Here is a 25,682-nt window from a genome sequence, read left to right on the forward strand (position 1 = left end):
ATGAAATGAGGCTGTTCTGAGGGCAAAATTCCGAAGTTCTTAATATTTTGTACACTCAGTGTATATTCTACACTATAAAACTAACACGTGTAAAAGCTACAATTTAGGATTGACATTTTCAGCTTTAAATTAATCGTCTATGATAAGCTTTGGGTTCTACCTTTTTTTTCAATGACTTTGTCGTCTTCCATTATTTACACTAACAGTTCTCGGAGGTTGAAATCAGTGCGTCCTTGCTGGGATGACAAAATCAGTATACTACCGGAGAATATCAACACCAAACACATTGGTTCACCGTTCCACGGGAGAGGACAGTACACAGCATACCATAATGTTCTGAATAATGGCCAAGTCTACCTCGCTCCCTATTCCACTGAACCGCTTAGGCGAAACAAACACAAGTCCAACATTTATCAGAAACTGTTAAACTACCTGTTCACTACCCTCCTACTCTCCGGGGATGTGCAACTCAATCCTGGGCCTAACATCACCGAGCCAGCGATACTCACCGGAGTGGAAAGCAGTGGATGGCCTCGTCCACTGGTCGTCGCCGCTGTGGAAGTGAGTGAGTGCTATGGTCCCATGGTTTCTCTCGACTCACCCGGCTCCAGGATAGATTTTGACTCTTCAAACATATCAGAGTCGCTATATACGATCCCTGACTCTGTTTCTGGTACGCAAGCTGTTTTAATTAGTTCCCCGCATCCAGTGCAGGCGGGAGGGAGTGTTAATTGTGCTACCGAACTGCCCCTAATCAAAACTAAACAAAACGGCCTAAACCCAGCCGTCAGAAAACACAGACAATGTAACTTTTTTCAATGTGTCAATCACTCTCGAGTCATCTGGGACCCACGAGCTAAGCCCAAGGGACTACTAGGGGGGCACTTGAACATTCGTAGTGCCATTCGAAAAAGTGATCAAATTCAACATCTACTCACAGACTCCAACCTTGACTTCCTCTGCCTCTCAGAGACATGGCTCCATAAAACCTCTCCATATGCTGCTTTGATTGTGCCTGGCTACAATGTTTTCAGTAGAGACAGGACTGAAGGAAGAGGAGGGGGTGTGATGATTTACATTAAAGAACATATCCGATGTAAACAAATTGAGTGGTCATGTGATAATGAACTAGAATGTATTGGCCTGAATGTTACACTGTCTCCCCAAATGTCTTTTACCCTTATTGGAATGTACAGGCCACCTTCCACCAAAAGTGTGTTTTTTGATCAGTTTAATAACATGCTTAGGGAATGTGATTTTGGGAAAGAGGTCATCTTAATGGGAGATTTTAATATTAATTATGAAGACAAGTCTTGTAGGAAAACCCTCAAACGGATCACTAATACCTTTGACCTTACACAGCTAGTTAAAGGGCCAACCAGGGTGACTTGTTGCTCTAAAACACAGATTGATTTGGTGTTCAGTAATAAACCAGAGAGAATGACTAAATCATTCAATATGGTTACTGGGCTATCTGATCATAATCTGACACTTACAGTATAGCCAGAAATCTGTGTAAGAGCAGGTTTAACCTCTCTACTGTTAGAAAGCCGGATCAACTAAGAATACATAAGAGTGAATTAAACTATTTTGAAAACGCAATTAAGGGAATTAACTGGAATGATCTCTTGTCCTATACAGACGTGGAAGCTGATAGTCAGGTTTTTCTATCCACAATCCAGACTACAATAAATGGTTTCCTAAAGAAAACCAAATCCAAACCTGGCCATAAGAGCACTCTTCCTTGGCTAAATGGAGAAATCTGGAAATTGATGAAAGAATGAGATTGTGCTCTAAAAATAGCCCTAAGATCCAAATTAGAGCATGACAGACGTAGGTTTACCATGTTGAGAAATAAGGTGATGAAGGAAATCAGACAGGCCAAGGCAAACTTTTTTATGAACATAATTGGTGAAGCAAAGGGAAATTCTAAATTGATCTGAGAGAATCTAAAAAAGTTAACAGGGAAAGACCATAGTAACACTGCAAAAAGACTAGAAATCATGGTGAATAACAATCTAACACAGGATGCAGTCGAAATAGCAATAGCCTTCAATTCCTACTTTTTTCACTCTGTCAGGGTACTGACACAGAACCCCTCCACTGGATTCTTGGGCTCAGTGCTAGTAAATGACACTCAATCTGTCTTCATCATAAGGGAGGTTTCTGAGTCAAAGGTGAACAAGATGATTAGCTCACTAAATAACTCTAAAGCCAAAGATGTGTTTTCGAAACACTCCACAGAAACGGCCAACTGCTTTCTTCTGGAAAATGTGAAGTCCAAGATGGATAAAGGGGGCATTGTTGGGGCTGTGTTTCTGGACCTAAGGAAGGCTTTTAATACTGTTAACCATGAGATTCTCATCACAAATTTGTCCAAGTTCAACTTTTTCGCTGATGCCTTGAGATGGATGAAATCATACCTTGAAGGCAGAACACAGTGTGTCAGAGTGAGCAATGAGCTGTCGCCCACTCTTAGCTATGATGTGGGTGTAACGGATGTGAAACGGCTAGCTTAGTTAGCGTGGGCGCTAAATAGCGTTTCAATCAGTGACGTCACTTGCTCTGAGACCTTGAAGTAGTAGTTCCCCTTGCTCTGCAAGGGCCGCGGCTTTTGTGGAGCGATGGGTAACGATGCTTCGAGGGTGACTGTTGATGTGTGCAGAAGGTCCCTAGTTCGCGCCCGGGTATGGGCGAGGGGACGGTTTAAAAATTATACTGTTACATTGATGCTGTTGACCCGGATTACTGGTTGCTGCGGAAAAAGGAGGAAGGTCAAAAGGGGGGTGAGTGTAACGGATGTGAAACGGCTAGCTTAGTTAGCGTGGGCGCTAAATAGCGTTTCAATCAGTGACGTCACTTGCTCTGAGACCTTGAAGTAGTAGTTCCCCTTGCTCTGCAAGGGCCGCGGCTTTTGTGGAGCGATGGGTAACGATGCTTCGAGGGTGACTGTTGATGTGTGCAGAAGGTCCCTAGTTCGCGCCCGGGTATGGGCGAGGGGACGGTTTAAAAAATATACTGTTACATGGGCATGCTCCAAGGGTCAATACTGGGGCCCCTCCTGTTCAGTCTGTACGTTAATGATCTGCCTTATGTCTGTACTGGGTCTGAAGTTAAAATGTATGCAGATGATATAGTGATATATGTGCATGCAAAGAGCAAACAACAAGCTGCACAAGAACTCACTACTGTAATGGTCCAGGTTACAAAGTGGCTCAGTGACTCGTGTTTGCATCTCAATGTGAAAAAAACTGTTTGCATGTTCTTCACAAAGAGGGCAACAGATGCTACTGAGCCAGATGTCTATGTGTCAGGGGAGAAGCTCCAGGTGATGTCTTATTTTAAGTACCTTGGCATCATACTTTATTATTTTTTTTTATTATAAAAAAAAAAAAAAAAAAAAAAAATGACGTTTTCGTCTTTTGAGCTTCTAGTCATGAAATCTATGCAGCCTACTCAATCACTTTTTATAGCTACTGTTTACAGGCCTCCTGGGCCATATACAGCGTTCCTCACTGAGTTCCCTGAATTCCTATCGGACCTTGTAGTCATAGCGGATAATATTCTAATCTTTGGTGACTTTAATATTCACATGGAAAAGTCCACAGACCCACTCCAAAAGGCTTTCGGAGCCATCATCGACTCAGTGGGTTTTGTCCAACATGTCTCTGGACCCACTCACTGTCACAGTCATACGCTGGACCTAGTTTTGTCCCATGGAATAAATGTTGTGGATCTTAATGTTTTTCCTCATAATCCTGGACTATCGGACCACCATTTTATTACGTTTGCAATTGCAACAAATAATCTGCTCAGACCCCAACCAAGGATCATCAAAAGTCGTGCTATAAATTCACAGACAACACAAAGATTCCTTGATGTCCTTCCAGACTCCTTCTGCCTACCCAAGGACGCCAGAGGACAAAAATCAGTTAACCACCTAACTGAGGAACTCAACTTAACCTTGCGCAATACCCTAGATGCAGTTGCACCCCTAAAAACTAAAAACATTTCTCATAAGAAACTAGCTCCCTGGTACACAGAAAATACCCGAGCTCTGAAGCAAGCTTCCAGAAAATTGGAACGGAAATGGCGCCACACCAAACTGGAAGTCTTCCGACTAGCTTGGAAAGACAGTACTGTGCAGTACCGAAGAGCCCTTACTGCTGCTCGATCATCCTATTTTTCTAACTTAATTGAGGAAAATAAGAACAATCCGAAATTCCTTTTTGATACTGTCGCAAAGCTAACTAAAAAGCAGCATTCCCCAAGAGAGGATGACTTTCACTTTAGCAGTGATAAATTCATGAACTTCTTTGAGGAAAAGATTATGATTATTAGAAAGCAAATTACGGACTCTTCCTTAAATCTGCGTATTCCTTCAAAGCTCAGTTGTCCTGAGTCTGCACAACTCTGCCAGGACCTAGGATCAAGAGAGACACTCAAGTGTTTTAGTACTATATCTCTTGACACAATGATGAAAATAATCATGGCCTCTAAACCTTCAAGCTGCATACTGGACCCTATTCCAACTAAACTACTGAAAGAGCTGCTTCCTGTGCTTGGCCCTACTATGTTGAACATAATAAACGGCTCTCTATCCACCGGATGTGTACCAAACTCATTAAAAGTGGCAGTAATAAAGCCTCTCTTGAAAAAGCCAAACCTTGACCCAGAAAATATAAAAAACTATCGGCCTATATCGAATCTTCCATTCCTCTCAAAAATTTTAGAAAAGGCTGTTGCGCAACAACTCACTGCCTTCCTGAAGACAAACAATGTATACGAAATGCTTCAGTCTGGTTTTAGACCCCATCATAGCACTGAGACGGCACTTGTGAAGGTGGTAAATGACATTTTAATGGCATCGGACCGAGGCTCTGCATCTGTCCTCGTGCTCCTAGACCTTAGTGCTGCTTTTGATACCATCGATCACCACATTCTTTTGGAGAGATTGGAAACCCAAATTGGTCTACACGGACAAGTTCTGGCCTGGTTTAGATCTTATCTGTCGGAAAGATATCAGTTTGTCTCTGTGAATGGTCTGTCCTCTGACAAATCAACTGTAAATTTCGGTGTTCCTCAAGGTTCCGTTTTAGGACCACTTTTGTTTTCACTATATATTTTACCTCTTGGGGATGTTATTCGAAAACATAATGTTAACTTTCACTGCTATGCAGATGACACACAGCTGTACATTTCAATTAAACATGGTGAAGCCCCAAAATTGCCCTTGCTAGAAGAATGTGTTTCAGACATAAGGAAGTGGATGGCTGCAAACTTTCTACTTTTAAACTCGGACAAAACAGAGATGCTTGTTCTAGGTCCCAAGAAACAAAGAGATCTTCTGTTGAATCTGACAATTAATCTTAATGGTTGTACAGTCGTCTCAAATAAAACTGTGAAGGACCTCGGCGTTACTCTGGACCCTGATCTCTCTTTTGAAGAACATATCAAGACCATTTCAAGGACAGCTTTTTTCCATCTACGAAACATTGCAAAAATCAGGAACTTTCTGTCCAAAAATGATGCAGAAAAATTAATCCATGCTTTTGTCACTTCCAGGTTAGACTACTGCAATGCTCTACTTTCCGGCTACCCGGATAAAGCACTAAATAAACTTCAGTTAGTGCTAAATACGGCTGCTAGAATCCTGACTAGAACCAAAAAATTTGATCATATTACTCCAGTGCTAGCCTCTCTACACTGGCTTCCTGTCAAAGCAAGGGCTGATTTCAAGGTTTTACTGCTAACCTACAAAGCATTACATGGGCTTGCTCCTATCTATCTCTCTGATTTGGTCCTGCCGTACATACCTACACGTACGCTACGGTCACAAGACGCAGGCCTCCTAATTGTCCCTAGAATTTTTAAGCAAACAGCTGGAGGCAGGGCTTTCTCCTATAGAGCTCCATTTTTATGGAACGGTCTGCCTACCCATGTCAGAGACGCAAACTCGGTCTCAACCTTTAAGTCTCTACTGAAGACTCATCTCTTCAGTGGGTCATATGATTGAGTGTAGTCTGGCCCAGGAGTGGGAGGTTGAACGGAAAGGCTCTGGAGCAACGAACCACCCTTGCTGTCTCTGCCTGGCCGGTTCCCCTCTTTCCACTGGGATTCTCTGCCTCTAACCCTATTACAGGGGCTGAGTCACTGGCTTTACTGGGGCTCTCTCATGCCGTCCCTGGAGGAGGTGCGTCACCTGAGTGGGTTGAGTCACTGATGTGGTCATCCTGTCTGGGTTGGCGCTCCCCCCCCCCCCTTAAGTTGTGCCGTGGCGGAGGTCTTTGTGGGCTATACTCAGCCTTGTCTCAGGATGGTAAGTTGGTGGTTGAAGATATCCCTCTAGTGGTGTGGGGGCTGTGCTTTGGCAAAGTGGGTGGGGTTATATCCTTCCTGTTTGGCCCTGTCCGGGGGTGTCCTCGGAGTGGGCCACAGTGTCTCCTGACCCCTCCTGTCTCAGCCTCCAGTATTTATGCTGCAGTAGTTTATGTGTCGGGGGGCTAGGGTCAGTTTGTTATATCTGGAGTACTTCTCCTGTCCTATTCGGTGTCCTGTGTGAATCTAAGTGTGCGTTCTCTAATTCTCTCCTTCTCTCTTTCTCTCTCTCGGAGGACCTGAGCCCTAGGACCATGCCCCAGGACTACCTGACATGATGACTCCTTGCTGTCCCCAGTCCACCTGGCTGTGCTGCTGCTCCAGTTTCAACTGTTCTGCCTTATTATTATTCGACCATGCTGATCATTTATGAACATTTGAACATCTTGGCCATGTTCTGTTATAATCTCCACCCGGCACAGCCAGAAGAGGACTGGCCATCCCACATATGCTCTCTCTAATTCTCTCTTTCTTTCTCTCTCTCGGAGGACCTGAGCCCTAGGACCATGCCCCAGGACTACCTGACATGATGACTCCTTGCTGTCCCCAGTCCACCTGACTGTGCTGCTGCTCCAGTTTCAACTATTCTGCCTTATTATTATTCGACCATGCTGGTCATTTATGAACATTTGAACATCTTGACCATGTTTTGTTATAATCTCCACCCGGCACAGCCAGAAGAGGACTGGCCACCCCACATAGCCTGGTTCCTCTCTAGGTTTCTTCCTAGGTTTTGGCCTTTCTAGGGAGTTTTTCCTAGCCACCGTGCTTCTTCACCTGCATTGCTTGCTGTTTGGGGTTTTAGGCTGGGTTTCTGTACAGCACTTTGAGATATCAGCTGATGTACGAAGGGCTATATAAAATAAATTTGATTTGATTTGATTGAAATTTGATATTCCAACCTCTCTTTTAAAAAGCATGTGAAAAAGGTAATTCAGATAACCAAATTCAACCTAGCTAATATCCGATTTATACTAAATTGTTTGACTACAGAGGTAGCAAAACTGTACTTCAAATCTATGATACTCCCCCACTTAACATACTGCTTGACTAGTTGGGCCCAAGCTTGCTGTACAACATTAAAACCTATTCAGTCTGTCTACAAACAGGCTCTCAAAGTGCTTGATAGGAAGCCCAAAAGCCATCATCACTGTTACATCCTCAGAAATGATGAGCTCCTGAGTTGGGAAATTCTTGTGCAATACACTGACGCATGTCTTGTATTCAAGATCCTAAATGGCCTGGCTCCCCCTCCACTCAGTATTTTTGTTATACAGAAAACCCAAACATATGGCAGCAGATCCACAAGGCCTGCCATGAGAGGTGACTGTATAGTTCCCTTAAGAAAAAGCACCTTTAGTAAATCCACTTTCTCTGTGAGAGCTTTCCATGTCTGGAATACACTACCATCAGACACACATAACTGCACCACATATCACACTTTCACAAAATGCATGAAGACATGTAATTTAGGAAAAACTACTTAAGTAGTACTTTCAAGTATTTTTACACCACTGGGTACTTTATAAGTAAGAGAGAGGAGGTCAAAGGGCAAACCGGTTGGCTCCATTAACCTGTTGATCCTACTTGAGACGCAGACGTCTCAAGTAGGCACCTGGAAATGCAAATGCGCTACGCTAAATGCTAAATGTACTCGTTAAAACTCAAACGTTCATTAAAGCTACACTCGTTGTGAATCTAGCCAACAAGTCAGATTTTTAAAATGCTTTTCGGCGAAAGCATGAGAAGCTATTATCTGATAGCATGCAACACCCCAAAATGCCTGAAGGCGACGTAAACAAAATAATTAGCGTAGCCGGCGCTACACAAAGAAGCAGAAATAAAATATAAAACATTCATTACCTTTGACGAGCTTCTTTCTTGGCACTCCTATATGCCCCATAAACATCTCTATTGGGTCTTTTTTTCGATTAAATCGGTCCATATATACCCAAAATAGCCATCTATGGAAACTGTGTAATTCAGAAAAAACATTGTTTCAAAACGCTGCGTCATTTTTTTAAATTAAAAAAGTTGACGATAAACTTTCACAAAACACTTCGAAATACTTTTGTAATCCAACTTTAGGTATTAGTAAACGTTTATAATCTATCAAAATGATCACGGGGCGATGTGTATTCAATAGCTCCACGTCTTCAAATCATGGTCGAAAATCTCGACTCCAAAACATCCTGTCGGAGACGGGAAGAAATGGAATGTCTTTCCTTTGTTTGACTAAGAAATAACTCTCAGGAAAATGACGACAATGGCGACATCGTGTGGAATCTGTAGGAATTGCATCCTATTTAATTTGGTGTCCTTTAAACAATACATGAAAGTGGTGCATGGATATTATTTTCAGCTTTCAGTGACCAGTTTTTCTTGCGCTTTTCGATGAAACACAGGCTCTGTTATAGTCACAGCCGTGATTTAACCAGTTTTAGAAACTTCAGAGTGTTTTCTATCCACACATACTAATCATATGCATATACTATATTCCTGGCATGAGTAGCAGGACGCTGAAATGTTGCACGATTTTTAACAGAATGTTCTAAAAAGGAGGGGGTAGACTTAAGAGGATTACCCTTGTATAATGAATAACCTAGCCTGTAGTCTGGCATCCCAGACATCACATACCATACTCATATTCTAGAATTCTAGCCCTCTGGAGTCTGATTCAGTCCAGAGGCTTATTACACGGAAACCAAACCGTGCGCTATCGTGCATACATTTATTTTGTCCCCTTACACCAAACGCGATCACCACATGTAGGTTAAAATATCAAAACAAACTCTGAACAAATTACATTAATTTTGGGCCAGGGTAGCCTAGTGGTTAGAGCATTGGACTAGTAACCAAAAGGTTGCAAATCCCCGAGCTGACAAGGTACAAATCTGTCTTGTTGCCCCTGAACAGGCAGTTAACCCACTGTTCCCAAGCCGTTATTGAAAATAAGAATTTGTTCTTAACTGACTTGCCTAGTTAAATAAAGGTAAAACATTAAACATGTATGGCTAGTTAGCTTGCTGTTGCTAGATAACTTGTCCTGTGATAAAAAATATTGAGTTGTTATTTTACCTGAAATGCACAAGGTCCTCTTCTCCGACAATGAATCCACACATAAAACGGCCAACCGAATCGTTTCTAGTCATCTCTCCTCCTTCCAGGCTTTTCATCTTTGAACTTAAATGGTGATTGGCATCTACACTTTCATAGTATTACCATGACGACCGGCAAAACATTTAATCTTTCAATCACCCACGTGGGTATGACCAATGAGGAGATGGCACGTAGGTACCTGCTTCTATAAACCAATGAGGAGATGGGAGAGGCAGGACTTGCAGCGTGATATGCGTCAGAAATAGAAAGGAGTTCTATTTTAGCTCTTGGCGTCGCAGACGCTCCTTGGCGCACGAGAGCAGTGTGGGCGCAATAATTGAATAACATGGATTTCTACATTTATTTTGCGACGCTCGGGCACGTGGCGTGTCCAGTCTGGTCAGCATGTGAAGTCACATATTAACCCTGATATTTGCCATTACAGTCAAGTAGTTCAGTGTGAATGAGATCACTGAGGTTGATTATTGTTGACATTTTTTTTATATTAGATTCTAGTCTCAGTAGGTAGCACCAAGGTTGTGGTTTCAGGTCCACATTCAATCACAAAAGTCTACAAAAGATGATAAAACAAGATTACAACAAATGACTGTTAATCATCATGTTACTCATACTGTTAATAAGTAACTTCTGAGTCTGAGTAAAATTCCTTGTCTCTAACAAGAATAGGATGCTCGTATCAGGACAACTGAGTTAGATCCTTATGCAAAATTAAACCAAATACTCATTTCAAATCTCATGTCTATTCTACATCAATAAAATAAGTGTTTTCAGCAGGCAATCTTATGAGGTGGGGTTAACGGGGAGACCCTGTGATATAATAGACAGCCAAGAGGTAAATTGTATTTTGTTATAAAGAAAGGACTAATCAATTTGCTAATGCACTTCACAGCCAAAATAATACACAAATATTTCTGTAAACTCTACAAAGTTGTGTTCTCTGAGTAGACTGATACCAGGTGCTTAATGTGTAAATCGGGAGGTGCTGGAACATATAGTGAGCGTGAGAGGTTGGGGGGGTTATCCGGGCTGGAACAGCCAAGTAGCCTACTATCTATGGTGGTGAAAAGGACAGCACTCTCGCTAATTCATTTTAAGCATTTTAGACGTCACTGCAGTATCCCCACATACTTGAGTAGAGCTACAGGGTTTACACATGTCGGAATTTCCTAAAGCCTAATTTTCTAGACATCAATGTACAGCAACATTTTTAGATGACACTGCAGAACACCCTCCATATGCACACATACTCAACTGGGGGGGGGGGGGGGGGGGGGCTTACAAGACCTGAATTTCATATAATTTTCAAGACATCAATGTAGCAGTAGAACAAATATCACAATATCGGAATAGAACTTCAAATAAAATATGTCTCCTGCCTATTTGATAATATGAAGCACATATTTAGATTTACTAACTTGTTCTGTTGGGGTATTGTCACTTCTAGGTTAGACTACTGCAATGCTCTACTTTCCTGCTACCCTCATAAAGCACTAAATAAACTCCAGTTAGTGCTAAATACGGCTGCTAGGATCCTGACTAGAACCCAAAAATGTGATCATATTACTCCAGTGCTAGCCTCCCTACACTGACTTCCTGTCAAAGCAAGGGCTGATTTCAAGGTTTTACTGCTAACTTACAAAGCATTATATGGGCTTGCTCCTACCTATCTCTCTGATTTGGTCCTGCCGTACATACCTACACGTACGCTACGGTCACAAGACGCAGGCCTCCTAATTGTCCCTAGAATTTCTAAGCAAACAGCTGGAGGCAGGGCTTTCTCCTATAGAGCTCCATTTTTATGGAATGGTCTGCCTACCCATGTAAGAGACACAAACTCGGTCTCTTTACTGAAGACTCATCTCTTCAGTGGGTCATATGATTGAGTGTAGTCTGGCCCAGGAGTGGGAAGGTGAACGGAAAGGCTCTGGAGCAACGAACCGCCCTTGCTGTCTCTGCCTGGCCGGTTCCCCTCGTTCCACTGGGATTCTCTGCCTCTAACCCTATTACAGAGTCACTGGCTTACTGGGGCTCTTTCATACTGTCCCTAGGAGGGGTGTGTCACTTGAGTGGGTTGAGTCACTGATGTGATCTTCCTGTCTGGGTTGGAACTTTGAATGTTTCTTTAAGTGCAGTTGCAAAAATCATCAAGAGGTATGATGAAACTGGTTCTCATGAGGACCGCCACAGGAAAGGAAGAGCCAGAATTACCACTGCTGCACAGGATAAGTTCATTAGTTACCAGCCTCAGATTTAGCCAAACCTCATTATTTTTCAGTTGATAATGCATTGCCTTATTTAACACTGATGGTGTCTCTAGTATTTCTATGTCTGTATTTTTTAAGTTTTTAGAACTGGTCAGCACTGTGAAATACATGGCTTTTAAAACTTGCAGTTGAATAAGGTCTTGGGTCAGCAACAATGAGCAGGTCGTACTCAGATCTGAAGGGTAAACCTAACTTACAGGTGGATCCGGTGTGTGAGTCATGGGAGTTGGAAATCATCAAACCAGTGTGGTTAATGTTTACCACATGACCCTGTGCCGTAAGTTATGAGGATGATATCCGCCCACTTTTCTCACCCTGGAATAAGGATGCAGATCCAATCACAATTGTGTCCATTGAAACTAAACAATCTAAATCATCTGAAGCATTAAGGATCACCTCTACATCAATCAATAGGTTACTTTGTGTTGGAGAGCTAAACTTGAGTAGTGATTGACTAATGGTGGTCAATCACTAATGATTGTCACTTCAGTAATATTTACACTTTGCTTGAAGTTGTTTAAATGTTATGATACTTTTTTGCTTATTATAGAAATGTGTTGCTTTCTCACATTGACTTTATATTTGTTGTCTTTGACATGAATAAAATTGAACTGCTATTTCAGTTGTTTTTTCAAACCACGAGGATATTGTCAGAGAAATCATGCATAGTGAATAGGTAATGTCATGCCTCCTTTCATACACATATACTGTACACTGTATTGATTTGTGAAAAATTTAATATTGCTTTTAAGACTTGGATGTGTATCAGTTTATTCCTTGTGATCATGAGCATCAATCAGTTCATGCTCTTACATAACAATGTATAGACTGGGAAGGTGTGTAATCAGCCATTGGTAAGCACAACTCTGCATCAGAGGCCTTTACAATGTCAAGACGGCTATTCTGGGACCTCATTAATAAAATGTTTGCACACACAGATTTGATTGTAAAGTGTGCATCTAAGAAAATCACCAAGAACAATGGTATTTATAAATCGTGAACCTGACATGCAAATATGGAGTTTAAATAAATTCTGCATTATATTTTTTTGCAACTAACACAACCTTATTTATGGGTGTAGACCTTATTATAAAGGACATATGTCTCATATTTTAATAAATCTTAATAAATGTTCCTACACAGAAATGTACCAATAAATAATATTTTGCAAATGAGGCCTCTGGGACTTTAAACAAATATCCACTAACATACAAGGACGTTGATCAGTTCATGACACATTTAAAAATGCCTTTTATTATTGCAACAAAAGTTTACATTTTTACAGATTTTATCACATTGAGTGCAGTGAGTGAAAAGCTTTTTTTTAACACATAATTACAGTGAGTGAGTCAATTATTCGATATTGTCATACAGTACTAACAAACAACTAAGATTTTATATTTAAATAGATTAACACTGAGAGCACAAAACATTATCAACTGCTCTTTCCCGATCCCTTATTGATGTCACTTGTTAAATCCACTTCAGTCAGTGTAGATGAAGGGGAGGAGACAGGTTAAAGAAGGATTTTTAAGCCTTGAGACAATTGATTGTGTATGTGTGTTGTTCGAGGGTGAATGGGAAAGACAAAATATTTAAGTGCCTTTGAATGGGGAATGGTGGTAGGTGCCAAGTGCACCGGTTTGAGTCAAGAATTTGCAGCGCTGCTGCGTTTTTCATGCTCAACAGTTTCCTGTGTGTATCAAGAATGGTCCACCACCCAAAAGACATCCAGTGGGAAGCATCTAGACACCTTGTAGAATGAAATGAGGCTGTTCTGACGGCAAAATTTGGAAGGTGTTCTTAATATTTGTACACTGAGTGTATATTCTACACTTTAAAGCTAACATATGTAAAAGCTACATTATAGGATTTACATTTTCAGCTTTAAATTAAGCATCTATAATAAGCTTTGAGTTCTAAATACTTTGTTTTTCAATGACTTTGTCATCTTCCTTTAATTACACTAACAGTTCCTGGAGGTTGAGGGTTTGTCTCTTTGTACCACAGGTGAGATTTTGAGTTCCTCTTTACAATCAATCAAAGGACCAAAGAATGGATAGAGTTTCTTAGTAAACTTGCCACAGAAGGAGTGTATGTGGCATTTCTTCTCCACGTTGAAAAATGTTATCTGTCCCCCTTCATAGTCCATGAAAACTCCCAGCTTCTCAGGTGTCAGTTCAATGGGAAGGAAAGTGGAAGACGGTTCAACTGTTTTCAGTTCTCCATCTTTGTAACATATGCTCCAGAAGCCAGTATCTGGATACATTTGGATGTTGTCTCTCTTATCAGTTTCCTGAGCGATCCCAACACTCCACTGGCTCTTCTTCCCCAGGTCTACCTCCCAGTAATGTGTACCTTTGTCATATCCTTCCATTCCCAAGACACACGTATTTTGATTAAACCTAATTTTAGTTCCTTTGCATTTTTCTTCTAAATTCTCAGTGGCCTCGTCTTTGCGTACTTCCTCAACCTTCAGAGTACCTTCGTTGTTTTGTCCTTTTTTCATCATCCTGTTAAATAATCCAGTTTTCTTGTCTTTGTCTTTTCCTGAAACATTTAACATACTATTTTCTGTAGGTTTTCCTCCAAAACGCTCTGTGTCTTCTTCTTTGTGTTCTTCTTCAAACTTCATGCTGCTGCTTCCTTTGAATTTTTCTTTGAAATTCTCACAATCCTTTTTTTCGTTTAATTCTCCAAATCTGAGAGATGTGTTATCATCTAATAAAGATAGTCTGAGATGTGCAGTGTCAGGATCGAAAGTCACATCCACTGAAAATATTTTTGTGTTATTTTTTTTTTTAAATGTTAAAAAGAATTCCGATACATTTCACACAAAATATGAATCCAATAACATTAGTATATTTCAAAATGTTATATTTGTTCCATAATGAATTAACATGATTATTGAAAAAACAATACAATATAATCTTATTTGTGGTAGGAAATGTGATCATATGTCAAATTGAAACATAAAATGCTATAGATGTGTGTGCCTGCACATTATATTAGCGTCAAACTTCATGACACATAGGAAATATAAAAGTGTTCATAATTACCTGCATGATCAACCATCAAGCTCCAAACTAAGAAGGGAAAACAAAAGGAATTGATGGAAGTATATATACAAAAGTATTGGGACAGTGACACATTTTTGGTTGTTTTAGCTCTGTAATCCAACCCTTTGGATTTGAAATGATATAATGACAATGAGGTTATGAGAGTCATTGTGGATACACCTTTATTGTAAATAAGAATAGAAAATATTTCTAAAAACATAGTTTTGGTTGTGTTTCAGATCATTATGTGCCCAATAGAAATGAATACTAAAAAATGAATTGAAACATTTTGGAGTCACTTTTATAAGAATACATTGTGCTTCTATACACTTTTACATTAATGTGGATGCTACCAGGATTACGGATAATCCTGATACAATTATGAATAATGATGGGTGAGAACATTACCCCCAAGACATGCTAACATTAGCATGTCTTTAGGATATATGTGACCCTCTGTAACTTTCTTACTCATCATTATTAACAATTCATTCAGGATATTCCCTAATCATGGTAGCATGTAGAAGTGTATAGAAGCACATTTTATTCTTATTTGTAATAAAAGTGACTCCAAAATGACACAAGACATTATTTACCATAAATATCTATTGGGCACAAAATAATCTGAAATATAACCAAACTAATTGAAAATGTATCCAACAAGTTTGTAGAGTCACAAGCTTGATGTAGTCATTGCGTTCTAGGAATATGGGACCGAATACTAAACATTTTACTACTTTATTCATAAGAATCTTTATGGATGTCAATAATAATTGTCAATAATTTTGACCCCTACCTTTTTGACAATAAATAATAATAATTACTTTTTCAATTCTATAAACATTTCAAATACTGAGTTGTGTTGTATACAGTTTTTATTGCTCATCACTATCAAGGGTGTCAATAATTGCAGACCCCGCTAAGAAGTAATATTTTCTGCTCACACATTCTCATTTCGACACCAAACTCACCACTTGTACATTTGGCCAAAGAGCTCGATTTTCATCCATGAATTGTAAAAGCCTGTAGTTTTCTAAACTACATTGACATTTGGATTGGAACCAGTGCTTTGTTCAGATTCCATGAAAATAGAGCTATATGGCCACGTACACCTGTGGTGGGTTTGGTGACGAAATGAGAATTCATGATCAGAAAATAACCCCATAACTACTATAAAATATGGTGGATTATTGATGTTATGGGGTTATTTTGTTCCAATGGTCTTCGGGCCCAAGTTAAGGTGCAACGGCATCATGAAATTTATCAAGAACCAGGACATTTTAGCCAGAAACCTGGTTGCCTCTGCCAGAAGGCTGACACTCGGCCGCAAGTGGACCTTTCAGCAAGACAATGAACCCAAGCACACGACAATGTCAGTCTCCGGACTTGAAACCCATTGAAAACCTATGGTTTGAATTGAAGAGGGAAGTCCAGACGAACTATATCAAATATCTGGAAGGTTTCTGTATGGAAATCCCTCCCAATGTGTTTTCCAACTCAAAAAAAACATTTTAGAAATAGTCTCAGTGTCATAATCTTCGCAAGGTTTAGGTATTGAAACATATTGAAAAAAGGAGTGTAAATAATTTTGACATCTACATTTTTGAAAAAAAAGAGTAGTTCTTAAACAAAATCTCTTTCTCTGAGCAATTGTATTAGTATAAAATAATATAATTTCCAATTTATTTGAACATAAAACATAGCTCAGTATCTGAATTATTTATTTTATCCAGTTATTGTTGCTCATCTTTATCAAGGGTGTCAATAATTCGGTACCACACTGTATATATGAAAAAGAAACTGCATGGATTATATGCTTAGATGACAAATCACTTTAAGTTTGTGCAGCGTTAATGTGAAAGTAGCCGATAGTTACCAGAGTCTGGGATTGTTTCAGTAATTCCTGTGAAAATACAAAATCATATTTCTGTATCAATTCACTTTTAATACTTGTGAAAAAAATAATGGTCCATCAACTGTAAAACACATAATACGTACCCATTAACTTATCCTTATAAGTGAGTTCCTCTGTCTTTTTGATGAGCTCTGTAATATACAGTGGAGGAAAGTTGTTATTTTGGTTTGAATTAAAACAGTTTGAAATGATTCATTTTAAGGAAATACTGTATATAGGTAATATAAATATTGCATACCTTGATCCATAGCTTTTAATTTTGTATTCATATCATCTATTGTAAAAACAATAATAATATTAATATATATTTGTAAATGAGTTCTATATACAGCATATTACTTGATATTTTAATTCCTTTTTGACAATTGCTTTTTATTTATTTATAAAGAATGAAACTTGAGATGTTAGTGTTTTCAAAAGTGTTACAAAACTCAGTTAATGCATCTTCCAGTATCGGTTCTTACCCAAAGGCTTCAGTTTTTCTCGAACAACTGGAGGTGAAAATATAATGTCATCATTGCACAAAGTACTTGCACAACAGTATTGCATGCAATAATGAAAGTATATGGAATTTAATTCCAATAACATCTGAAATGGCCTACAACAATGTTGAATCATAGAACCTACTAATAAACATGATTGTGTATAATTATAACCTGATATCATATTTTAACAACAAGTAAGACCGACCTCTTCTCTGATGGATTAAGGAGAGCACAGATGCAGTAATACACAGCAGTCCCAGAAACACAGGAATCATAAATGCAGAGATATACACCCTGTCAGGCAGACTGCTCATGTAGAATTCCTCTGTAACACAAGCAGGGTTAAAGATTAGATTTGATTACCATTGCAATACATTAGTCCTGCAAATTATATTAAATTTATTAAATTTCACCTCCAGTATTTTATTATTCATCTCTAAACAGTAAATTTAGATTTTTTGGAGGTGGTCAAATTGGTCCAACACAAGGGGGGCTGCCAGTTGTCAATTCCTGGTCTACAGTATATTCCAGTTCCTAAACTCACCAGTCATCTGCAGTTTAGACTCCATCTTGGTTCCCTGGTACTGTGAAATCACCACACATGTGACCCCCTCCAGTTGGTCCATCCCTATTCTCATGTGACTGGTTATAGAGTACAGGACGCCCCCCTCCTTCTGTTTGGGTCTCTCTGTCTCTGCTGAGGTGATCTCCTTCCCACTGCTGTCTGTCCACAACATGTTAGGCTCTGGGAACCAGTTCTCTGAGCTGCAGCTGAGCTGGATGAACACTCTGTGGTGCTTCCTCATGGAGATCCTGGGGACACTGCCCTGCTCTGTAAAGAAACAGGTGAAAGAATAGTTTTACCCTATTGTGAAATCTAAAATACTCTACATTCTGTTGATCTGCTTTGATGATTCTGCACTAGACAGGAATGGATTAAAATGATCTTCTTACTGAGTAAGTTCATATTTACGTACGTTTAACCTGTAGCACAACAGGCAGTTCCTGAATCCAGTCCATGTAGCTGGCTTGGCATTTGTAGATTCCCCTTTCAGAAGCCATGACATTATTCAGCAGCAGTGATATATTGCCTTTCTCCAACTCCTGAGTGAACACACTCACTCTAGCCTCATAGCCTTTCCCCTCTGTTACCTTTCCACCATCATACAGGTACAGGGGGCTAGCGAATTCTCCTTCCTTAAACCACCTGATATCCATGTTAACAGCACTGGTTTGAGGAGAGAGATGACAAGGAAGGATGACATCATGACCAGCAGAGGTAACTACAGGGTCAGGAGGGACAACAAGCTGCTTATCTGAGTGGAGAGACGAGAAAGTGTTGCAATATCAGTCTGAAGGACAAACATAAGAGCGGCTCATATCAAGACATTTGCACATGTATCAAGACATTTACACAACGTTTCACCAAAAGTGTATATCATACTACTATATATACCACTAATACCAAAGAAATAGACATCTACATTGTTTTACAAATCTATAAGCCTACTTAATAGAAAGCCGTGCTGAATACAACATGACACAAATGTTTGAGCGATTCAAAAATTTGTAAGGCGTTGTGCTACGCAAGGAAAATCTGATTGATCTACCGTACATATAATAATATTTTATTGTTTTTTAAGATGCAAGGTGATTTTTAGATCCGCAATGCAGTCAATCTCAAACATACGTTTATTATACTTAAGTTGTAGGTGTAGATAAATGTTAACATGGACAAAATATTACTTGTATTTGTAATTACCTGCAACAGATGAACAGGCATTAAAGAAGATGAGTAATGTTAACAAACAGACTTGCTGAATCAAAGGTCCCATGATGCACCTGACAGGGAACATAAATCCAGGTCCCGTTAAACGCACAGTTCATTAATCTACAAAAACAAATATTAAGATTTTAAAAAATCACATGATACCATGAACTTACTTGGTATCACACATTTTCGGGGAGGATATTTAAAATGAATTATGCATTGACATCCATGTGTGAAAACACAGCAATTCATATACATTTGATTTCTCACAAAAAAAATAAAAATATTCTGACGACAGAAAGGGAACTGAGGAAGAAAGAAATATACCGAAGTCAAAGTGAGGACGTTGGATAAATCACAACACTTGGGTGGAGGACGAAAATGAATCTGTCAAGACTGACGATGAATTACCTGCGGTGGCAGGTGTGGTGAAGATGGTCGAGGTTGAGCCTCGTCCCAATGATGATGAGGATGAGTTGGAATGAGATCTTTGGAGAGAATGGATCCTTGCCTTCTGGCGGATGCATGAGTGGTGTCAGGTTGGGTGGAGGTAGGGGACTTCTGAGTCAATGAAAGTAACTTGAGGTAGACTCATGATGGTCTTTTTGTCCAGAGGGAGTGGGCACTCCGAACCAAGCGCCTAGGGACAAGAACTCCGGAGCAGGGTGCCATTGAAAGGAGTTATAACTGGGTGGCATTAAGTGTTGAGGAGCAATTGAAATGGAAGATTCCTGGTGTATGTGTTGCCCAACGTTTGGTGCGAAGCAGACCTGGTGGAGAGCGTGGTGACAGGGAAGACTGTCTGTCCTGATGAGTTTTTACCCGACAAAGTTAGGATGTGTCAGTTATCCCGTGAGAGCTTTTGTCCCGAACCCATTACGTTGTTATAGGTATACTGGCAGTTGGATGTGTCTGGTGAGAGAATGGCAGGTTGAGGTTGCCAGGGTCAGAGTAGTACAGAAGGTGTCATGCTGAGGCAGTGGTAGAGGATGATGGGTACAGGGCGAGGGATACTGAGAGGATTCCGGTGAGTAGGCCAATGGGGGGTGATAGGAATAATATGTGCTTCAGTGAGGTCTTAGCATCCAGAGCCATGGTTATCAACTCTACTGCAGAAATGGAACGTTAGTTATAGAAGGTAGAGGTTGTGGTGGCAGCTGCAGAGAAGTACTTGGGATTGCGAGGTTTTACTGCAGAAGCGTTGCTGCGGGTGTTGAGTGGTAGTGCTCCGTCCTCCCAGGCGGTAGGCCTGGTGTAGGATTATATAGGGGAATAGGATTGTGGGTTTTTAATGAGTGTAGGGTTAGTTGGCATGGTAGTTTTTTTCCTGTTCCCATTTTGTATCACAGAGTATAATGAATATATACTGTATACTCCAGTCTAGTTGGTGGTGGTAATGCAACATATATTGGATGCCAACCGGCGTTAATCCTCACCAAAGAAGAAGAAGCAATGTATTACAGACCAAAACAAGGATGTGGTGAATCTAAAAAGTCCTGTTGCAACAGATGACAAGACTAGCATATCTAAATATATTATTTCTATATCTACACATTTTTCTAAGTGGTGTTTTTTCATCAGAAATTATATCTTATGGGTACCTTTATGTGTGTGTAAAATATTACTGTTCTTAGATTTTGTATTGATAGATTTTAGATGTGTATGATTCATTTTCTTTTTTTTTTCAGAAATCTGTATATCCATTGTTTAGCTGGATTGGAATGATTATATCAAATATATAAATATATATATATATATATATATATATATATATATATATGACTGTGAAATGAGGTTCTCATCTATTTATTTTAAGAGGAATGCACCTACTGTTAGTTGCTCTGGATAAAATGTCAAATGTAAATGGTTTACATACCGTACAGATATCATATTACTGTATTGAATACTTTTATTTAAATAATGTCACAAATGTATAATTTGTACAGTTCATATCAAATGTTTTGTTATTTGTTCAAATTGACTTTGTAAAACCTAGCAGAGTGAGGCGGACATACAGTACCAGCCAAAAGTTTGGACACACCTACTGAATCAAGGGTTTTGATTTATTTTTCTATTTTCTACATTGTAGAATAACAGTGAAGACATCAAAACCATGAAAAAACATGTGGAATCATGCAGTAACCAAAAAAGTGTTAAACAAATTAAATATATTTACATTTGAGGTTCTTCAAAGTAGCCACCCTTGACAGCTTTGCACACTCCCTTGAATAATTAGGTGGGTCCAATCTTTTGACGGATACTGTATAGCATTTTTATAACATGATGTTTTGTCTCTCTGGAATGAAACCATTAAGTGATAGATTTTAAATAAAAACATGTCAGTCATTGAACAACCCCATGCCATGATTAGATAGTGAAAAAACACACCACACCAATCTCTTTCATACATTTTTGAAACAATAAAAGTGAATTTACCAACATTTCTGAAAATGGATATATAGCGTTATGGAATGAAACTCATCATATGCATTTATAAATGAATGGATAGAAATTGTTACCTGAACGCTGCTACAGCATGTTTAAAATGGAGAGTCTGTTGAAGATAAGTTAAACTCTTTCCTTTTCTCCGTTGAGCATTTTATTACAATGATTAATGTTTAACCATCAATGGACTTTGGATATCCTTGATCAATCAATGTGTCTGGAGCTTCCAACGTTGAGCTGAAATGGGGAATCATAGAAAACAACAAGGTTAAATCGAATCCAACAAAAGTGTGAAATGGTTTGAAGAAACTAAGGTTCAAGCAGATGGGTTTTAAAGTTAGAATGCCTTTATTTACTATGCATAGACCATAATAAACACAACTTGTATATTAAGTTACCTTTCGCATAACTTCAATTCCAAATATGTGGTTTAGAGGCTCCCTCTGGAGGAGTCTGAAGAGTGAAGGTATGAGCAGTCATTTTTTATTTATTTAACCTTGATTTAACTAGGCAAGCCAGTTAAGAACAAATTCTTATTTACAACAATGGCCTAGGAACAGTGGGTTAACTGCCTTGTTCAGGGGCAAAACAACAGATTTTTACCTTGTCAGCTCAGGGATTTGATCTAGCAACCTTTCAGTTACTGGCCCAACTCTCTAACCATTAGGCTCCCTGCCGCCCCAATCATGACTAAACAGATCTTCAAAACACTATTTTGCATAGTGCCACTGTAATGTAGGTACTTTATAAGTAAGAGCGAGGAGGAGGAGGTCAAAGGGCTAAGAAGATGGCTCCATGAACTACCCTTGAGTAATGAACATTCATATTGCAACGTACAGCCTAACCTATGGATCGTGCACCCGTGAAATGGGGTATCAACCTACTTAGTGACACACACAGAACACAACTGTGTAGAGTTTACACAAATATTATCTTCTTAGCTCTTAGCGCAAGACTTTGACTGTGGGAAATCAGCTCACTATGAAGCCTGCTATGCGTATTCAACATACATCTTGGACTGTACAGCCTAAGCCAGAAATTGTGCACCCATGACATGGTATCAGCATTTCAGTGACACACACGAGAACACAACTAACATTCATATTGTAGTCTGGCGTCCCAGACATCACATACTATACTCATATTCTAGAATGAACGGTCAAGAGGCTCCCTCTGGAGGCTGATTCAGTCTAAAGACTAAGTTACACATTAACCCTGATATTTGGCATTACAGTCAAGTAGTTTAGTGTGAATGAGATCACTGAGGTTGATTCTTGTTGAAAAAAACATGTTAGATTCTAGTTTCAGTAGGTAGCACCAGGGTTGTGGTTTCAAGTCCACATTCAAACACAAAAGTTTACAAAAGATGATAAGACAAGATTACAACAAATGACTGTTAATCATCATGCTACTCATACTGTTAATATGTCACTTCTGAGTCTGAGTAATATTTTTTGTCTCTAAACAAGAATAGGATGCTTGTATCAGGATAACTGAGTTACATCCTTATGCAAAATTAAACCAAATACTCATTTCAAATCTCATGTCTATTCTACATCAACAAAATAAGTGTTTTTCAGCAGGCAATCAATCTTATGAGGTGGGGTTAACGGGGAGACCCTGTGATATAATAGACAGCCGAGTGGTAAATTGCATTTTGTTATAAAGAAAGGACTAATCTTTTTGCTAATGCACTTCACAAACAAAATGACTCTACTAGCTGTAAATGCTTGGCTGGGAAATTTGCCTACTAGTTTATCAAGCAAGGTATTTTTGAATACAACTTTTCAAATATATATAACCAGATACATAACCAGCAGTCAGTCTATGGTCTAGCTACCGGTATACTCAGCAACACTGCACTGGGGACTAACGAACTCCAACCACCTATTCGACATAATAGTCCTTCAGCAGGGCATGCTATGTAAACTCTACATAGTTGTGTTCTCTGACTGGCACTGGAATGCTGATACCCCATGTCATGAGTGCACAATCTCTAGCTCAGGCTGTACAGTCCAAGATGTATGTTGAATACCCACAATAGGCTTTATAGTCAAAGTCCTGCAATAAGAGCTAAGATGCTAATATTTGTGTAAACTCTACACATTTGTGTTCTGTGTCACTGAGTAGGCTGATAATCCATTTCATGGGTGTACGGTCCATACCTGAAGATGTTCAGTGTACGTTTGTCCCCAATGCAATTCTAAATGCTATTACATTCACAGTTTGAAATTAACTAATTATTGCATTTTGTTTAATTTATATAACACCCCGATCTTGGTAATCATTATCTAGTTCAAATATGGCATGATTCCACTATATGTATCCGTTTGAATTACTTTCAATGGGGGACTTTAATTTTGAAAGCGAACCACAAATTCCAATATTGTGGCTAGTCCTTGTTGTATCCAACTTCACACAGGTGTGCATGGCAGAGATGTTGACAAATGTCCAACACATGGCGCAGTTGTTAATTTGGCACTGTTGATCAGCACACATTTGGATTAAAATGTCCAGAAGACAGGAGAAGGAGCGTAGCGGAATGTGTTATGCATGTTAAAAACTTAGTTTTTCTAACGATAGAGTAGCAACCCGTATTATCGGCATATTCAACAGCTTTTAAGACATATTACCTTCAACACTGTTATCTTGTGATCAAGCCATCAATGTTTTGTGATTATTGGTGTTGTAAAAATGTTAGCTAACGTGTTAGAAATTAGCATGTTTAACATTTCAGTGGAAATACTACGACTAGCAGATTTTTGATAAACGGTTTAGCAAAAAAATATGTCCAGTATTATTGGCCACCTTACTGTTTTGTTCAATTACAAGATATATCCGTTTAATTTTGATACAAAAATAGTGACCAACCTCGTATCCGAAGTGTTTACTAGATAGTTGGCTAGCCTTCCGATAAAACAAAACATGACTTGTGTGAAATCCGCTAGCTACATTTAGGAGGTAAAAAGTTTGATTTTAAAGGATGTGTGGTCTGTCGTACAGTCAAATGTTTAAATATACAGCGTGTCCCCAAAAAATTGAAAACTCTCAAAACCTAACGTACATAAATTGCAATGAAAATCGGTGGTCAGCTAATTAGCTAGAAGGTTGTCTGTAGTTGCAAAACTTACCTTAATTTTCCAGTCCATTTAAATGTTGAGCTCGATGTGATATAATCCTTTAATCTCTAGAGTGTCCTAAATTAGGGGGTGTCCGATGTTGGGGAAAAATAGCTAACAAGTATGCATTTGCACACTGCAGTCAATGCACAACAGACAGATGCGCTGTTTGTTTATTTGTAACGTTGGCTAGAAATTTTTCTCAGCAGTTTGAGATGTGTCATACCGTAGCTTGGACTATGGAGTAGCTAGCTAGATAGTGTTTCAAAATACCATTGTATGCATTGTAAGGTGACAATTTTAATAAGTTTGATGTTGGTTTTGAACTGATTTACATTCGCTAGCTAGCCATGTTTCGTGGGAAACTGTAGGACTGGCATTTGGAATTGAGCTAGCTATCAATAGCTTGCTTCTGTGTTGAGGTCAGATGTTGTTGGGCTATAGCAAATAGCTGAAGTAATTTGTGTAAAAACCATCCATAATCAAATATAGCTACCTTTATTTTCCTGTTCGTTAGCTAGAGGTGTGGTTAAGGTTACGTTTAAAATCAGATTTTATGAAGAACAATTCTAGAACTAGGCGTTACCGTGTTAGTCACGTGGGCGATAGCGCGGAGCTCTCCTGTCAGGCAGCTTCTGGCGATACCTTTCAAAGTAACCAGGAAGACAACGGTTACGGATGACATCACAGGCCACGATAACAGGCTGGGGAGTACACGCAGAAACTCGTCAGCCAAGAGGACCTGCAATAGGTGTGCAATATGTATAATGCATGTGGCTGTACGAGACAATGTATGTATTATGTTGAATGTATTTTGTTTACAGCAGTACTCTGCCTCTAAGACAATTTCCCCTCTGGGACATTAAAATGAATGCTATCCTACTTCTTGTAGGACGTGTTGATGTAAACCGTGTACACAGCAAGCGGCCTGGCGCTGATTCAACTTGTTGCGGTTGTACGTGCCCTGGTGGGTCCACAGGCTGGTGCCATGGCCTTTGCAGATCTGCTGGACGTCAAGGTCGTGTTTCTGGTACTGGTTCTTCCGCAGAGGCAGTTTCTCTTCAGGTGTAGTGTGTTTCAGGGTAATGATCCCAACTTCTCAAACAATATATTTAACACTAGTTAC

At 39.4% G+C, this 25,682-nt stretch overlaps 1 protein-coding gene across 5 annotated transcripts; it reads right to left on the reverse strand.

The window, feature by feature from the left end:
* Positions 1 to 12,985: 12,985 nt before the first annotated feature.
* Positions 12,986 to 21,674, reverse strand: LOC149980788 (butyrophilin subfamily 2 member A1-like). 5 transcript variants are annotated; one of them, XM_036989173.2, is made up of 12 exons: positions 21,512 to 21,626; positions 21,169 to 21,288; positions 18,984 to 19,063; positions 18,199 to 18,537; positions 17,766 to 18,053; positions 17,427 to 17,546; positions 17,201 to 17,227; positions 16,975 to 17,010; positions 16,820 to 16,867; positions 16,698 to 16,724; positions 14,822 to 14,848; positions 12,986 to 14,534 (listed from the first exon to the last, which is right to left on the reverse strand). In XM_036989173.2, coding segments are annotated over exons 2-12 (1,800 nt in total). In that variant the 5' UTR covers positions 21,171 to 21,288; positions 21,512 to 21,626; the 3' UTR covers positions 12,986 to 13,728. The 5 variants fall into 5 exon arrangements, with proteins under 5 accessions (XP_036845068.2, XP_036845073.2, XP_036845067.2 ...); XM_036989178.2 differs by lacking the exon at positions 21,169 to 21,288 and adding an exon at positions 19,404 to 20,241 and having other exon boundaries at positions 12,986 to 14,464; positions 21,512 to 21,606; XM_036989172.2 differs by lacking the exon at positions 21,169 to 21,288 and adding an exon at positions 19,404 to 20,241 and having other exon boundaries at positions 21,512 to 21,606.
* Positions 21,675 to 25,682: the final 4,008 nt, after the last annotated feature.

Source organism: Oncorhynchus mykiss, chromosome 9 (assembly GCF_057628025.1).
Source record: "Oncorhynchus mykiss isolate SJ-2025 chromosome 9, ASM5762802v1, whole genome shotgun sequence".
Taxonomy (NCBI): Eukaryota; Metazoa; Chordata; class Actinopteri; order Salmoniformes; family Salmonidae; genus Oncorhynchus; species Oncorhynchus mykiss.